Raw genomic sequence first — 18263 nt, forward strand, 5'->3', positions numbered from 1 at the left:
CTACCGGGTCTGATCTCGGAGCTGCTTCGAACACATATTGTCTACGTTATTAGTTACGTTGCTGCTTTCGTCTTTTAGGGAGTGCACCTGACATCGCAGGCAACGCAATTTTTCCTTATTGTTTAGTCCAATTCTTTTTCCCTCAACCTTGGCCTTTAAAGGCGAGAATGTCCTTTATTTCTTTACTTTGTTTATAAAAGTAAGACAGTAACATTTTCGATAGTTCTCTTATCCCCGGGGCTTGAAGCTTTTAAGCTGCTTTCTTAAGTAACCTCTATGCTTCGTAAGACAGTTCAACTGTTTTCATCGTTGCGCCTATCCTACAGCAAGTGCTGACTTAAGGTTAGAGTGGTCAGCGTCTTATTAAAAAAAAAAAACACTTCCAGGCCGTCCTCAGCAACGTCTCTTAATGAAGCAGACCTTTTTTACGCCATCAATCTAAACTTATGTGCTTTCTCATGTACTAACAGTAAGTTCGCTTGCTTCCTCTCGACTTGTTTTGTTCCTTCCAGCTGAATTAAACTCCTTATCATGTTGGGAATCATTGAGCTTGACGTGAAGATTAGAACTCCGTACGGTTCATCTAGTTTTTGTTTTACCCGTTTTGGCTTTTGCACGTCCATTTTGTATATTTCTTATAGAAGTAGGCTTTCATAATCGTCTGGCTATTTCTATCCACTGTCCCGATATTTAGAAGTGTCCTACCGATGTTTGGCAACCTTGTAGCATACTTTAACGTTGCACTCTATACACTGCAGACTCGTGTATTTTTTCTTACTCATGATTGCATAGCCTTCGGCGATCGGTATCTCCAGTTCAGCTTGATTACAGCTGTTACTATACGGTATGGTTGTGGTGTTAACTCCATTGTAATTCCTGATACCTCAGTGTGAACATGAAATCCCGCACCCAACTTCGTTTTTTCTACGGCCTCCGTAGTACTAGGTATCTACTGTATTCCATGCTTCAAGTGCCTGTTTCACTTCTAGCCTCGCTATGCCGTATGATACCCCGTACGATATTTTTTCTAGCTGTAGAGAGCGGAGCACGCTATCTTTCTCAGCGGCGAGGTTTTATTATAGAGCGGTACCACGTTCAAGTTACGTTCCCGATTATTTGGCATTGATTGATTGATTGATTGATTGATTGATTGATTGATTGATTGATTGATTGATTGATTGATTGATTGATTGATTGATTGATTGATTGATTGATTGATTGTACTTTGTATATTACACAAATAAATTGCACTTTTCACTGTTAATTCATTATTGTCCAGACGTTCCTTAAGAAGAGGTCATCTCAGTGCTGGCGAAACTGTCAGCACCGGCGGAGTTATGAATGACGGGCGCATCTTTAAGCGAACACCGTGTGAACATGGCTTCGCTTACATGCGTTGCAGCACCACACACAGCCATGATTCGACGCCCCCGGAGAGCTTGGGCCGGGACGCGGAGAGCGGCCAAGATGAACAAGGTGAACAAGACAGCCTCGTTCCCGAAGCGAAGGAGCCCCGGACATGGGCGCACCGTGTCCTTCAGGGCCAGGGGGCCGCAGTCCACTACGGCCAGTGAGCTGCCCACTACTGATGCCAACTCGGTGCTGTCTGTCACGCCTCGCACGAGACGGACGTCGCGCTCTACAAAGGCGGCGGGCACGGCCAAGCGCACAGGTATGTACGTGCGCACTTCCCATGATCCTTGCCCGTCGTGAGACTGACTGTCCACTGGCTGGGTATGCGATGCACCTGGTTACAAATTCACGCGGACTGCGGTCAGATATGTGGGTGGCGCCGCACGAATATCTATGAGGACAAAAGATTTAAACCAACCGTGCCATTTCACTCTGTGGAGGTGGGTGACCAGCAGTGTTTCAAGTGTCTGCGTCGGCCGGGAGGCAATCCAAGGAATGCACGCAGCAAAACACGTTTGTTTGTAATTAGCGATTGAGCGTACTTCCTAGTTAATTAGCTCATTCAAACTTTCTATACGACAAAGATGGCCTATGTGGCTGTCTGTTTCCCTCCTGTCGAAGCCCCTTTGCATTTACAGATGGGAATTCAGGAAACTTTGCAACCTAACTGTGAACTACCGAATTATGAATAGTAAATGAAACTTGTCGTAGTGCAGCTAATTCTCACATACTTTGTTCTGGCTAGTTTTGGCAAAACGAGTGTTACAACTGTTTTCTGTAATTGTATACTAGAGGGCCGTTTATTGATAGCAGGCAAAAAATCTGTAACGTTTAGAACTTATCCGAACTAATCATGACAAGTAAATGAAACTCGGCGCAATAACAGAGCCTTCCTACCTTTTACTTTCGGTGCGAGTTTTACAGCGGAGATGTTATAATCTAGGTTCTGACCAAAGTGCGTGCATTGACAGGAAGTCGCGTCGACAAATTTCACAGCGGAGCCAACTTTCTGGTGAATGCTCTGTAGTAGTTAATCTCGTATCTCGAAAAAAATGATACTGAAATCGGCCGCTGGGACGACTCTGTTCTTACGCCTAGTTTCAATTACTTGTCGTAATTAGTTCAGGGAAGTGGAAAACGTTACAAAATTCCGTCTGCTGTCAATACATGTACGTGTAAGGAGAGAGTGTGGTTACAGAAAACGGCTGTAACGCTTGTTTTACCGAAACTACCCCGAAACAAATTATATGACAATTAGCCGTTAAAACTACTCTAGCATTAGGCTGAGTTTCATTTACATTCCATATTTAAGTAGTTCACTGTGAAGTTCTAAATATTGCGGCATTCCCTTTTGCTGTCAATGCGTAGATTATATTGGAGGGAAACAGACAGCCTCGTGTTTGTCAACTAGAATAAAACTCAATTCCTTCCGAGCTTCATTCAGCTAATTAACTGGAAAGCATGCTGAATCGTAAACTAAAAATAGACGTGTTTTGTGTCGTGCATTCCTTGGATTACGTCCGGGTCAATGGAGCCCCATTCCAGCTTCGCTGGTCATCCACATTCACAGAGTGGAATGGCGCTGAATATTTTTCAAGAAACGTACATTACACTGAGAGCCAGAGCGCATTCATCCGAAGGTTGACTTTTCCGCCAAATTGGTCGCTGCGGTTTCCATCTACGCACGCAGTGTAACAGCTCTGCTGTTAGAAGATGCGGTTTATCTTAATTCAACTCTCTTCAAAATAGCCGTGGGCGTTCTTCCTCGCACCGAGCCTGAAAAAAGTTAACTGTTTGTGGATGCCGTGCCACCAGGGATGTTGTACTCGGAGTAACGCTCACTGCATTCTGAAAAACCCGATGTACTCATGTTTGTACGAAGTTTGCACTGAAATTACGTATTGCACTCGACGTACTGTTTGTTGGACTTGACAGTGTTAGTTATACTTCAATTATTATCGCCTACATCGTGAGCTTATATCATTTTCTCTCAGTCCCCTCTTGCTAATTTAAAATGTCAATAACGTTCCTGTTGCGTTTGTCCTTTGTTTCGTCACTTTCATATCGACTGGCGAGGAAGTCCTCTGGCTGAGTTGATAACCAAATATTACCTTTAAAATGCGGATGTAGGGAGTAAGGTTTTGTACTGTTTTTGTTCAAGGTATCCGCTGATATTTGGTACCGAAAACTCGAAAACGTTGAACATGTCCTTTCGGCCCTTTGGATGGACATCCACAGAAATTGCCTGGTAAAGTACCGAAGAAAGGCCCCTTTCCAAAGAGCCGGTGGCGCCGTCTTGTGGCTGCTTTCAAAACCAAACATTAGTCGCGCCAAATTCAAACAGGCTTATAAGCAATACGCAGGGTTTGCAAACGAAACAAAATCGTGCGAAGTCTCCTCGGGGTGGCTTCAGTGGCATGCTAGCAGAGACTGGCACGTTCATGTTCCTTCTGGTAAGAAATGTGAAGCAGAGTGCTCTCAAGGAGACTGAGGATGACATTGCGTCTAACCTCGAGGTATGACACGCGTGCGAATTACCACGGCAACGACGGCAACCACATCCAGCCCTGTTTAATTATCTCGGAAAAGAGAAAGTATACAGCTCGAGAAAACGCCGTGAAAAGTCTGCAAGTAGGCGGTATATTTTGCGGACTAACGTGAAAACGCGCGGTGAGCACAGAGTTGAAAGCAAGTATCCTCTTTTAAGTGAAATTCAGCGTAATTTACTTATTTTGCACTTCATTTTATTTAATCTATTATTTGAATGAACTCCCGTTTAGTTTATTTGCCTTTGACAAACTGCGAGTTGCATATGTTGAGACGCATCCTAGTATGTTTTCGTTGCCGGCGGGGCGACCACTTTCGTTGTTTTGCCAATTATTTGTGCGTCCAAATAGCCATCTGAGTCGGTCCACCATGCTGTGGGCGAGCATTAGACGCATATACAAAGCAGGAGGCGAAGAGCACCCCTCAAGTGTAATGGCCACAGCCCTCGCCAGAAGAACCGATGCTTAAAATCCAACTGCAACGAAATTTTCGGCACCTTAAATGCACTGTTTTTCGGTAGTATTTCTTTAAAAATGCTACGGGAGAAATTTGGAGGCCCAAATATGCGACGCTGCATCGTAAACGAAGATCGAAAATGCTCTTCTCCGAACCGAAACTAGAAAAAAAGGATGGCCATCATGGCCGGCCGGAAGTGACGTATCAGTCAGGAATCGAGTGGGCGCAGACGGCGGATTCTCCCAGGCTGACTGCGAGAAAACGGTGCGCATTCGATGTGTTTCGGGTCGGCTGTTTCTTCACAAGCTTTAATAATGCGCGAAAAGGAGTTGGGGAGTTCATGCAACCATTATTGCTTCTCTGTGAGGGGCTTAGACGCGTCTATAGTCGTCTGTTAAAAGGTAGACACAGGCATTGCGAGGCGTCGTAGCGAAGCTGGGAGCTAGGAAATAAGTACACCAAATGCAGTGTTGAGCGCTAGATGGGCGCCGGCACAGGGCATATGGCTGGGCTGGTCGAACCATCCTGCGTTTGTGAGAGAAGAGAACAAAAATACCGTGGGCAGCAAGCGACGAAACTTGCCAGACAGCGTGTAAGAATTCGCTTTCAGCGCATATAATCAAAGTTCTAATCAAGAATTTCATTATTTTTGTTTGCACGGGCAGTTTCGTTCCGGTTAGCAGGGTGCCCGCGCCATCTCTTTAGATAATGATGCCCTCCTATATAAAAAGCCATGCAGCAACGAAAGCACTGCAGTATCTTCGCTGGCTTCGTGAAACAGTGACCTTACCCGATACTCAATGCTGCCAAATGTGGCCCCCTTTACATCTTTTATTTCTCATCGGAGAGCGAAATAACGGCTGGTTTTTGTTAATTTGTTAATTTGTTTGGTTTTTGTTAAGTTGTTTGAACTGAAACAATCCCGTGCAGTGGCCGCGTGCTTGTACTTGTCGCGACCAGTGACAACAGGGCATCGCCTCGCGTCGGCCGTGCTCGCGCCACTCGCGCTGTCGAAGAGTCGACCGGCCGCGATAGTACAGTGCGCCGCACAGCTAGCTGCCATACTCGTTTGCTCCCTGACCGGTCGCGGCAACAGCGAATCGCCTTGCGTCGGCCGTTCTCGCTTATTGCACACTGGTAGAACCGGCCGCCCGCGAGCTTGCAGTGCGCGGCACAGCTGCGGTACTCACTCGCGCGCCCGGCGCACCGACCAGCCGTGCCAGGAGCGTATCGTCTCGCGGAGGCCGCACTCGCGCCTCGCGTCTCGCGTGCTCGTAGAGTCGACCGCGAGCCTGCTGCGGCTGTCGCAACGACGAAATCAGCCGTTGTGCAACTGCCGCACACGCTCGCCGACCGCGTGTCGCATCGCGTCGACCGGCGGCCGCCCTCGGCACTGTTCGAGTTTGCCCTTTTAGTCTCGGCAACCCAGAGTTCTTCATCTTGTCGCATTTCGGAAACGCGTGAAAGCGATTATTCATGTAAGATGCACGAATTACGCGGCTCACTCGCGTGAGACCGCTCGTAAAAGTGCTACTGAGGAGAGACGACGGCAGGACGGGTGTCCTGTCTCAAACGTCACATCCGGAAGTTCGCCGCAGTGGCGATTGTAGTTGTGGCGATACTTCGCTAGGTGCTGCGTCGGCTGAAGTGGCACGTTTTCGAACGGTTCTAATAAAAGTACTGCGCCCCTGCGGAGTTTAAAATTAGGTCACAAGAGACTTTAGTGGTGTATACCACACGTTAATGCATAATTTTGGGCAGGTAAATTTTCGTTGCAGTTGGCATGCGAAGTTGCCGTTAGTCAGTAGCTAAACGCTTCAGCCGCCCGAAAGATGCGACGACTGAATGTTTTGCAGGAGAACCACTCCCATCCCACCCCCTCCGTCCAACGCCTGCGTTTGCCCACACATGCATTCAGTCTATTTTTGTAGCGTGAGCTATACACTTGCCGAGGTTGAGCAGTTTCGCGTGGCTCCTGGAGAGCCGTGCTCCGCATGCGCGAGGAGCAGTTCCATCTCACGGCGCACAGCTGGCGCGCCGGAGCCGCCGCCGCCGCGTCTGGATTGGATTGGGAATAGTTTTAGCAGAAGTAAGCATGATAACCAGCTAATCCTAGACAACCAGGGAACCTAAGAATAACCAGCTGAACCTTAACTCACGGTACGTATATCCTGACATAGCCGAGCTAAGCAACTGCTAATTTTTTTGGTAGTGTCGATGCGGAATAAATACAAGGAACTTTAGTGAAATAAAAAATCAGATCAGCGCCAAATGACAGGATGAATTGTGGTCATAATGCGGAGGTTGTTTTGGGACTCATTTGCGGAATTATCAACGCAATATCCCTCCCACCCATTCTCTAATCATTGTTGTTAACTACCAGCTTGCCCTGCAAAATAGGAGGCACAAACGTTCCGGCGAAACTACGCTTTTTTTTCTTACCTTTGAAACAGCCTGTTTTACTTTCCACTGATATAATAACGCACCATTCTTTCACGGTTTAAATGCAGAGCATTTCTTTAACTCACATGTAGCGTCCGCCGTCCGTCCGCAACAGCTCAGCGCGCAGGTGCGCCCTCTCCCCCACTCCTCCTCTCCCTCATCACGCTACCCTCCTCGCTCTCAACAACAGGTCCGCACCCCTCCCCCTACACTATATAAAAAAATAATACTTGCCGGCGCCTGGTTTCGATCCCACGACCCTGCGGGCGGAACGCAAGGTACATGGTGCTCAACCCACTGCGCCACAAAACCGACACAGAATCAAAGGCTACGAACGCGCCTTATATCCTTGACTCATTCAAACTACGTCAAGAAGCTGCTGATACAACGCATTCACTACCACCAACTCCCCAAGCACTAAACGTTAACGCAATACACCCACCCCCTATGCGACGCATTTACTCGAGTCCCCCTCGCGGGGAGATGGGCCCAATTTTTTTGTGGAACTGTGGTCGGATATACGGCCACTAAAACGTTTCAATCCGAGCCAATGACGAAACTAAGGCGAGCGTTCGGTACAATGACGGCCCATAATGACACCGACGGCGTTGATATTAGCCGCACAGACGCTATAGCGCGAGATTACTCTCTAGTGTATATAAGAAAGTCTTATGTTCTTTCACATTTGGATCTATGTTACTTGATCGCCTTGTAGGGTTGACGCTTATTTTAGTTTTAAGAACTGTTTCTTTCGCCCGCCTGAGCTGCCGCCCTAATTTTTGCAATACGTAGCAAGTGTTTCTCTATCTTTTATGCGCAATACCTGATAGCTTTGTGGTGATATGTGTAAGCTGTGCGTTAAATTACATTGAATGTCTTCCTATACGGACACACGACACTGTTAGTTTACGTTTTGCCTAAGCAAAAAACATGGCGAATTCACATAGAATTCACGAAATCGAGAATAGGGCCCCTAACTTCCATTAGACTGCGTTCATGTGACCGGAAATTGATCAGGCGCATTGCTTTTACGGAACAAGCATGCCTGTATCATATTCGCGCGCAGTGGGGCCATCGAGCTAAAGGTCTAGCGTTCAGTTTTCAGTACAGCTAGCTTAGAATGACCATTACGGATCCATAAGGAAAATTTTCCTCTATATTTTCTTTGTAGGAATGCGGTCGCGGTGGATATGCCGCGGTTAGTATCCATGCAATGACATTATTTTTATTGCACAAGTAGGCTGTTAGGAATAAACTGAAACTCAAGTAGTCCCGTCTACACAATAAAGTTCAGGAGTGGCCGATATTGGGGACCGTGCGTCGAGCGGCGAAGGTCAGGTGGTCGTCCTATTCCAGAAGGCTCGAGTTTGAGCGAAACTCGGGCAAGGCGGAGCTGTGGTGATAATAATAAGCTCATGATAATATTTCGGGGCAGGGTTAAAACGCTTTAAAAATGCGATTCATGCTTTTAGATGCGGCGCATCTCTTGCTCTGAGGCATGTCCCTCCTGCGTCGTCGTCGTCGGCGGCGGCGGCGGCGTCTGTCCGCAGCCCTCCTCCGTTCGCTTCTCCCACAGCTGTGTGCAACACTCTCACTCCGGCGTATTAGCATAACGACAGCTGGCGCGCTTGGTTGGCGCGCGCTTCGCTGCGTTAACGCTGCGTTAACAGCTGCTCCGGTGCGCATGTGCGCGCATGCGCGACTCTCCTCCGCGGTCTCCTCTCCTTCAACCCAATGGAAACGCCAATTGAACCCCCAGATGCGCCGCATCACACCAGGGTTCCCTCGCGGGGAGATGAAGGCAATTTTTGCTGATTATTGAGGTGGCGTAATCGGTCTGCAGCAGGGCAGCGCGCTCCAAGGACGCGCCACTGGGGCGTGGCACATCTTTCAGTGCGTTCTCTCGTTCCACTGCTGCACTGGTGGCTACTGGGGGCAAGCAAATCCAACTACTTTATTTTATTGTACTTTTACTTTATTAATCTGTATTTCACTGCAAAGTTCATATTTTTTTTTATTCCAGGCGTTCATAGCAGCTTTTTGTTTGAAATTTTTCGTCCTTAGTAGTTTCTGGGCCGTCGGTGGCAGACAGTGCAATCACGTGTCTATGGCCGACGGACAAAAAAAAAAAAAATAAAGCGGGTGATAGAAGCGCGCCCCATTCAAAACAGTTGCTGCTCGTATTACGTTATCGAAACCCTCCGCTTTTAGACGCAAAATTTCCTCGGTGCAGTCCAGTCGGCCTAAGTGCTTTTAAGGTGAAAGCCTGGCGATACGTATTAGCAACTTCTTTTATAATACATTTTACATGCGCCTTTTTCCTCGCTTTTCTTTCTTTATCTTTTGGCACGGATTAATTTAAACGGCTTCTTTTCTGTTATTACGTGTTTCCGTCAATTTCTTCAATTTCATTTGTTCGTCTTAGTGTGCAAGCAGGCTCGAACACGCCACAGCCTGCCTAGAATCGGGGTTCTGCGAGGGTGGTGTGCACCTGTCCTACTCCCGTGACATCACGTTCGGGCTTCACTCTGCATGCACTATTCTACAACTGTTGATTTTCAAATTTACAGTGTTATGAATTTGGCGAACCGGGCACGTTAGTTCCTCACATTAGCTCCTCAAAGCTCCCAATTGCGGGCAAATCCCCCAAGTGGGTATGTGTTACGAAGGAAGGAATAGCAACAAGGACAACAACTTTTCACATTTGTTTGCTTTATTTTATTTTGCTCTTCACGGCTTTTTTTCGAATAAGCTCTCCACAGCCGTTTTTTTTTTATATAGAGCTTAATCCCCTCATAACCCTCCCTTCTTTCGCGCCCTTCCCACTCCCGCTTACCCTCTCTCTGGCGTCACGCGGTTACTTCAATTCTTGGTTCTCTCCTTTACTCGCTTTCCATGCTCTGCTTCCTGCCATACGACGGTGACGCTGAACAAAACCCGTTGAAATGTGTAAAGATCGCCTCTGACAATAGGCACGCGCCGTCGATTGTATTGTAGCGAGGATAATGAACAGATGCAACAGGCCATAAAGCTATCGGGGTATGCGCCGCACAACATCAACCTTGTGGAAGAGGAATGTAGGATTATGTCCAATCCAGACGCGAGGATATGCGCCAAAGACGTGCCAGGGGAAGAAGATGAACCTCATAAGGTGCATGCGCGAGAAACGAGCTGGGACCTGCTAGAAGGAACGCTGGGACCTGCGTTCCTATTCGCTTCACCCCTGCGAATAAACCACCTCAACCGACTATCGGTGGGTCGACTGTCTCCTTGGCAGTATATGTAATACGTATAAGCTGGCCTGCCAGTAACCTTTTCACAAGAAATGCACGTCACGCAGCCCTTTGAGGGAGTCTGTCTGCAGCGCTGATGATAAACAAAACGCACAGTCATACAAAGCTTCGCTCGATTGTTTAGCGAGCAGACGATAACTGAAGCGCACGCTTTGGCTGCATACGGATAGACGCGCGGTAGGAACCTGCATGCGGAAGCCATGTCCGCCAAACCACCTAAAAGAAAAATGAGGTCTGGGAAACACGTCTCCACTGATCGTATTGCGCACAAATCGGTTGACGGTCGACTGGTGGCGGTCGGTGGTGCGGTCGCCACCAACGCTTCTGTAGAACCTGCCCGTCGCGTAAAACCGCAGCGCGCACTACACTTGCTCCTCGAGGGTCATGGAGCGAAAGCTTCCTCTAAGTCGTCGCAAACGGGGGTCCGTCGCCAGCCGACTGCACAACCAATGCACATCACTTTTCGAGAGCTAAAAACGAGCTCGAAATTCCCCCTTCGTTTAAAAGACCTGTCGGGGAAGAAATATGCCTGCTACGGCGACCATAAAAATAAACCACGCCACAGAAGCGGCCACCACGGGCGTCCCGAGTCCAGCTCGGCCGTGCAAAACCATGACCGAGTTTCCTCCGAGTTCTAATGTCAGTCAAACACACCCAGCCCATTCGCGGACGCGGCGTAACAACCGAAGCCACACCCACCCATGGCGTCCACTTTGTGTGGGCGTAGAGTCGTAGCCACGAAGTCTTCATTTGATGCTCGCTAGCAGCGACAACAACTTAGCACAAAACAAAAATGGTGCCACAGTCGCGGGGGTGTTCGGTTAGAAGTGGAGTTCACTATTGCACGAGCCGATAGGAGAGGCCAAGACAACACGATTTTACCATGGGAGCCTTCTTCATACACCGTGAAAACACAGTCGATGACAATTGACACTTCAGCGTCTAAAACGCCCTCGCCAATGTTCAAACACGCTCTTGACACGGGGGGATTTCTGATAAGCGCCCGCCGCGCACACCCAAGCAAGCCGTAAACAAAAGCCATAATAATGGTCGGGAGCAGGGCGCGTTCTGTTTGCTACAGTGGACCCCTTTGATTACTTGGTTTATGCTTGCGCAGAGGTGCACTAGGACTACCCTCAAGCCAAGTAGCAAACATAATTCAGTGGAAGAACAGACGGACCGCCCCACGCCGGGCGTGGCCAACAGCCAGGCTGGGGATTTCAAAGTAGCAGCGGGGTTATCTAGTTTATGCTAGGGAATGAGTATTGCAGGTCGATTTCAGATGGGACTGCATGCGGAAGATAGCACAAGCCGTACTTTTAAACGTAAGCGGTCCCAATACAGCGCGCTGATTATGCCAGGCGTGCTGCGCGCGATTCCAGCGGTTTCGCTCGAGGTGTATGGAATGCTCCTCTATATCTACTTTCATAACCCAAGCAGCTGCAAACTCGGGAGCAGGTGAAACTCGGGCTTTCTCGGATAGCGCCCCTGGGTCATACCTGAGGGCCCTCATGTGGCGTACTCCTGCTGTCTGGAGACCCGGACATGTCCCCAGGAGGTGGTCCAGAGTCGCTTGAGTGGCAGGGGCATCAAATAAGGGGCATGTTTCTGGGGGAACTTGCGTCCTTCATGAGGTCTTTATCGCAGGGGTCAAAGCTGCACCCACGCGAATTCTCCGAAGCGCCACCTCCTCGCGGCGGGTTAAACACCAGGAAGGTCCGACCCACGCGGAGAAAGAAGGGCAAGCGTGGAGCGCCGGAGAGATTCCTTGTGAATGAAGAGGGTGTCACTCTTCGATAACAGTAGCAGCAGTACCGGCATAGTAACCTTCGTGATTGCAGACCGCGCCAGCGTCGGCGTGGGCAGGCGTCAAACGTCGAATCCACAGAACCCGCACGCGACACGGAAATGAGTACACAATGCGATGCACATGGCAGGTCAAGTCCTGAGACTTGGCGACGCGTCGGAGTTCTATGTACAGGTGATGCCATGACATGAGATGCGTGACAGTGCGTACCGGTGATCTCCTTTCAGAATGGAAAATGGTGGACGTCCGCTTCCTTGGGCCTCTAAACGACACCCTAGAGGAGGTGACCGGAAACCACACCGGCGGTTCCCTCATCCAGCAGGGGTAAGCATCTGCGCTCATCAGCTTGCAGCCAAAACTTCCGCGAGTCTTAAGGGCGCGACAAGATGCGACAAATGTATACAGGGAACGTTGTTAGATATGAGTACAAGCTCCTATTAAACATGTTGCCCACTAATTTCCACAGACAGCAAATATCACAGGGCAACTTCTGCGCACTGGAGTGAATACAACCACTACAGCGGAGAAGAAAATGCAGTGCAGTACTGAGCCGTGTGGTGGTTGGTTCTCAGGTCACGAGGCAAAATAAAGAAAATTGGCACCAATCCACGCTTTGAAGGTGGTTGGAAAGCAAAGCTGTAAAGACACCCACGACAATTGCCCATGCGAAGTCACTTGAATTCACACACGTGGCTCTACAAAGAGTGAAATCAGATTGTGCCAGCCGTTACCTTGTATTCGCGGGGGCAGCGTACCGAACGCAGCAGCGTCGACCACGGCCGTGTTAGAGTGGCGAATTCCGCCGCTGTAGCCCGGCCATGCGTCAGCAGAAAGAAAACGTAGAGGAGCGTCTTTCGAAGGGTTAGAGAGCAGAACCTAGCCATCCTTATGAGCTAGCTCTCGGCTACACCACCTCGCTACACAAGCGCAGACACCGAAACAATTCGGCATGTGAGCGTAGTGATTTCCATTTATTTAGTGATTCCCATTTGTGTGTTTGTGCGCGTGTGCGTGCGCGTGTGCGTGTGCGTGCGTGCGTGTGCGTGCGTGCGCGCGCGCGCGCGCGTGTGTGTGTGTGTGTGTGTGTGTGTGTGTGTGTGTGTCTGTGTGTGTGTGTGTGTGTGTGTGTGTGTCTGTCTGTGTGTGTGTGTGTGTGTGTGTGTGTGAGGTCGTCTTGTGGACAGTACTTGAGGCCTTTAGTACGTCAGCGTACACGGAGGGTGCCACGGTGCAAGACGACCACCTGTAAAAAGAAGTGTGAAATTTGAAGTGCAGCTGGTACGAACAGGGGACGTTTGCTATATCACGTTAAGTGATCCACCGCAGGAACAATCCGGTGGTATCTTCCGGAGGTGGGGATCTGCACGAATCGATTACAACCTTTCCGAAAGATGTATCCGGGCAGGAAAGCGGTTGTAGGGGTTCAGCAGGTGGCTATGCAGAGCGTTTTTTTGCTGCTGACAAGGGACGCACGCGACGTCGCGAGCTACAGCACCACACAGTCCGGGCCGGAAGAAACGAGTGTGGACACGATCATAAGTCTTCTGGGAGCCCAAGTGTACAGCGATAGCGTCAACGCGCAGATCAGCTAAAATATGCGAGCGAAGTTATCGGGGAACAACGGAACTCATTTTGGACCATACGGCAGACGAGCGGAACGGTAATGCGCCATCAAGCCGCTTAAACTGGATCAGCTGATAGCGCCGATGACTGTTGAGTGGTTGTGTTGCATCGGTGATATGGTCCAATATTGTGCGGCAACGGGTGTCTGTTCTCTGACGGACAAAAAAAAAAAACAGAGAGGCTCTTAACGTCCATGTAATCGACGAGTACCATGGTGTAGTGTGCACCGAGTGAAGACACGCTACCAATGGGCAACGTGTGAGGGCATCTGCGTCTAGGTATTTCTTTTCAGACTTTCACGTCACGGTAAAGTCTTGTAGGCATAGTATCCAGCGGCCAATACGTCCGGAGAGGTTCTTCAGAGACGACAGCCAGGAGATGTGCATGGTGATCCGTCACAATACTGAAAGGGCGGCCGTATAGATACGGGAGAAATTTCTGTATTGACAAAACAACGGAAAGATACTCCTGCTCAGTGATGGAATACTTCTTCTCGGCAGGCATCAGTGAGTGACTGGCGCATGCATTAACCCTTTCTCGAAGGTGAGTGTCTAGTTGCGAAAGGAACGCACCTATTCCGTGTCCAGTGGCATCTGTATGAAGAACGCAGGGTTTTTACTCGTTGAAATGGCTGAGGACCATTGAAGGAGTGAGATCGGCTACGTGGGTGTTATATTTTAAAAGTTTTTGGAGGGGAGATGGGGAGATCCGTGTTCAGCAGGCTCACGAAAAGTACACACGTACACCTCATTATATCGAGGACGTCCTGGCTTTGTGCCGTCGAGTTGACAGACATGACATAAGCAGAGCCATGGGCAATTATATATATATATATATATAATAAGTACTTGAGATCGCAGTCACCGACGACAAGACATGCCATGTGGTTAGCGTGCGCCGATCTCTCGCGTGCTACCGCCGGGGTATGTGCCGGAGAAAGGGCTGTTATGCGCCAGATGATTATGGTAGGCGCAAGGTCAAGCATCACAAGCAAGGCACGCATCACGTGGCTCTAAGAACGCACCGAGACATGGGCCTGCGCTGCCTTGCTCGTCTTTGGACTCCGTCTCTTTTCAAGTGTCTTGGTGACCTCCAGCTATAAACCCCCTTATAGTGTGGCGGAGGTGTAGTTCCCCTACGACTTTCCAGCCTGCAACTATGGAGAAGGCGAATAATAAAGCCAGTATACCAAGAAGTTGATAACGAAATGGCGCCTCCGCAGCATGAACCCATCATGTGCTCCGGGTCCCTTCGTCACCGCGACCCTGCCATGTTCTCCGCCACCGACGACCATGACGCAAAAGACTGGCTCTCGCCATACGAAAGATCGAGTGCCCATAACGGCTGGGATGATCCGATGAAGCGTGTTAACGTCGGCTTTTACCTTACAGAAGTAGCCGTGCTGTGGTTTCGAAACACTGAAGCCGACATGCCAACTTGGTTGGCCTTCAAAACAAGATTCGTAGATGGGTTCGATCGCCCCGTAATTCGCAAGCTTCGGGCGAAACAGCGTTTACGCGGGCGCGTACAGCTTGCCAATGAAACGTACACGAGCTACATCGAGGACGTTGTCGACCTCTGCAGGCACGTTAATCCTGCTATGCCTGAGTCCGAGAAGTTCAAGCACGTCTTAAAAAGCATCGAGGACGTCGCTTTCCAGATGTTGCTCAGCAAGTACCCGCAGTCAATTGGAGAAGTCATTAAATTGTGTCTTAGCTACAACGAGCTCAGGAAGCAGCACATTTCTACCCATCAGCCCTCCTCACAGGATGACGAGCCGCATCGGGCGTCACTTTAAGCGCTTGCGAACTGGCACCTTTTTTTCCACAAATTGAACAATTTGCGCGCGAGGAGGTTGCCTTTCAACTGAACCTTCATGCATTCGCATCCCCGCCTTGGTGCCACTCGCATACGACGGTACGCCGCGTAATACAAGAATGACTCGCCGAGGCGCTCCCGTCAGACCGCCAGCCTACATCTCGACTGCGCACCTATTCCTACCTGTTACTGCAGACTTGGGACTCGCCCATGGCCGCGCCTCTTTTCAACCATGGCGCCGATTCCTTGAGCCTTGGCGGAGCCCTTCGGCTCACCTGTGGCAGGACCTTACACTGAAGCTGCCCTGAACCACTTACGTCACCTCATTCATCAGCAAATAGCCTGAATCGGATTTTAAAGCAATTGAACTCCGCCTTGAAATATTATCATGTGACGTGGGCGACGCCAGAGCTCGTGTCTCTCGAGTTTCGCTCAATCTCGGGCCTTCTGGAATACCACTCCTGGGGGGTTCGACATATACTGCTTCGAAGTAAAAGTGACTGCGTCTAATTGCTCGTTCGCTGCAAGCAGGGTGGGAGGGTGTGCGGAGAGGGGATAGTGTAAAGACTAAGGGTGCGGGTGCATGTCATCTGAAACATGGGTGCGCTCACTGAGCACCCCGGCGCTAAAAACAGGCTATCGACTGACAAAGTTCGGCTTCACAGCTTCACTCCGCAGTCTACGTGTTCTCGACCCAGTTCACTACGCGTTCGCGCCGACGGCGAGCAGCAGCGTCTGTGTGTTGCCTGTAATGAAATTGTAGAGAGAGATAGAAACAACTTTATTTATGCTCAGGGATCAGGTGATGGAGGTGGGGGCGGTCCACAGGGCCGCCGCGACCGCCAGTGCCCGGGTGGTCACCAAGCCTTGACTCGATGCCTCCGGGTCGCGCAGCGCCTGCTCCCAGAGGGAGGGGGAAGGAAGGGGGGGAAAGGGGTCTGCTGGGCACTCGCACAAGGAATGATAGTGCGTGTCGAGGGCCCCGCAGGCAAGGCATGTTGGGGAGAAATTGTAGAAGCGGTAGTCTGCTACAGGCCAAGCTCATCGACGGACGCACGATCGGCCTTAGCTGCTTCCCGCTTCCGGCACGCCCATTGTCGCTGTAGGCATACATTTATATAATTCCTCATTTTAGAACAAAAAATAACAACTTCGCTGGTCGTCCTTCTTCACAGAGTGGAAGTGCCGATGAAATTATGGTATGGCACCAGAATTCGGTCGTAGCCTTGCAACGATTAAAGTAATCTTGCGACCCTCAGTTTACAGCAGCTGCGTAGAACCCACCGCTCAAGGCTGCAGCCAGAATAGCAATTCAGCAGAAGGAGCTGGCAATCACCGGACGCCATTGGAATTTCAACATAGCAACGCTTAACGCTGGATCTCCATCGAGCGAAGGCAGCTTAGCCGTGCTCTTACGACAGCTTTCAGATGTAATGGGTACATCAATGGGGATAGCCTCTATAATGAATTCTCCCTGTAAATGTTGCTATATATTAGACAATCGAAATCGGCGTTTTACGTGCGAATGAAACCCTTGCCTCGGGAGGCGCACCATGGACCTGAATTAATTTACCATGGCTGCAAGCTCGAAGTCGGGGATGTTTCTGTTTGTGCCTTCGCCAGTAGAGTACCCGTGCCACAACCCTGCATAGAATGGCTGAATGCCTCAGCCACTACACGACTGCAGCGGGGGCCCAGAATTCTACGGTTTGCCAAATTGTTATCATGAACTGACGACGTACAGTCATGGTTGCAAATGAAGTGCGAACGCGAAAACATGAACCAGAACACGTGAAATTGAAAAACACTGTTCGTTGAGGCCCAATGACGGCGCGCTATTGGCATATTTTTGGAAATCCACAATTCCCAACTGTGTCTTTGTAACTAAGCCACTCGTCATTTTCACTTGATTGGAAAGAAATCGCGCTATTTGGGGGCTCTGGTTCGTATTTTCGTGTTCGCGTTTCATTTGTCCATGGCTCTACATCGTGGCTTTACAAAGAGTGGGCTACCTGGGTATGCATGTGCCAAGAACAGTATATCTACGCACGTGCATGTCACCACCTTGCTCATAGTATATCTATCTACCCCTTACCCCTCTCTCCATATTTTTTTTCGTCCAGTGACGATGGCGCCCCAGCTACGGGGATGGCTGATCACAAAGGTCGTTCTACCGGCAACAAGGGTCAAAAGACGGCCACAACAGCAGGAGATGTCCGCGTCGAGGAGATCCTGTAGCCCTCCGGCGCGAGACGGGTCACCAAGCTGAGTGTCTGTGAATCCGCTGAAGAAAAAAAAAAAAAAGCCTCCGTGAGAGAAAAAAAAATTTCTTTCACCTGTCGCGTTGCTATTTTTTTCTTAAGCTACCCCGCTCTGAAAAGCGAGACATTGTGCTAATTTTCGTGGCATCATTTTGCTTGCTCTCTGCCCACCCGTCCTTGTAACTACGGCTGCGCTCTGATGTACACTCACATCCATGCACACGAAAGCCTGAAAAAAAATTTCTACGCAATAATGATTGTTCACCTCAAATCGCTTTGATTTTACGGTGTCCTTGTGTCAGCCTCCTGTCAACCGAAATACCTTGTGTCAGCCTCCTGTCAACCGAAATAACGAGAAAATAAAGCTCGTTATGACCGTTCAGTGGAATCTGTCTTCATTAATATATTCCTTACTTTACACCAATTAGTCAATTATCAGCGTCGCAACAAACTCGCATGCCAAAGAAACGCTCGCGCGGTTTTCAGCTTTGCAAATCAAACCCTACACACTAAACTTTTAGAAGCCCCTTAGGGGCTCGGGCTTTCGGCGTCTCATGTCGTTATAGTATCGTGTAGTCACGGTGCTGAAACACCGGGACACTC

General features: G+C 49.5%; 1 protein-coding gene across 1 annotated transcript in view; it reads left to right on the top strand.

Moving 5' to 3' along the window:
- The window catches only part of LOC144169533 (uncharacterized), a 42151-nt gene extending 24180 nt beyond the window's left edge, over positions 1 to 17971 (top strand). Inside the window, exons 5-7 of the mRNA XM_077698750.1 lie at positions 1403 to 1672; positions 12186 to 12282; positions 17523 to 17971. Of these exons, the coding sequence (XP_077554876.1) occupies positions 1403 to 1672; positions 12186 to 12282; positions 17523 to 17637 (482 nt within the window). The 3' untranslated portion in view covers positions 17638 to 17971. The remainder of the gene's footprint in view (positions 1 to 1402; positions 1673 to 12185; positions 12283 to 17522) is intronic.
- The last annotated feature ends 292 nt before the right edge of the window (positions 17972 to 18263 follow it).

This window comes from Haemaphysalis longicornis, unplaced genomic scaffold (genome assembly GCF_048455015.1).
Source record: "Haemaphysalis longicornis isolate Haplotype H1 unplaced genomic scaffold, Haemaphysalis longicornis Haplotype H1 scaffold_1, whole genome shotgun sequence".
NCBI classification, from domain to species: Eukaryota; Metazoa; Arthropoda; class Arachnida; order Ixodida; family Ixodidae; genus Haemaphysalis; species Haemaphysalis longicornis.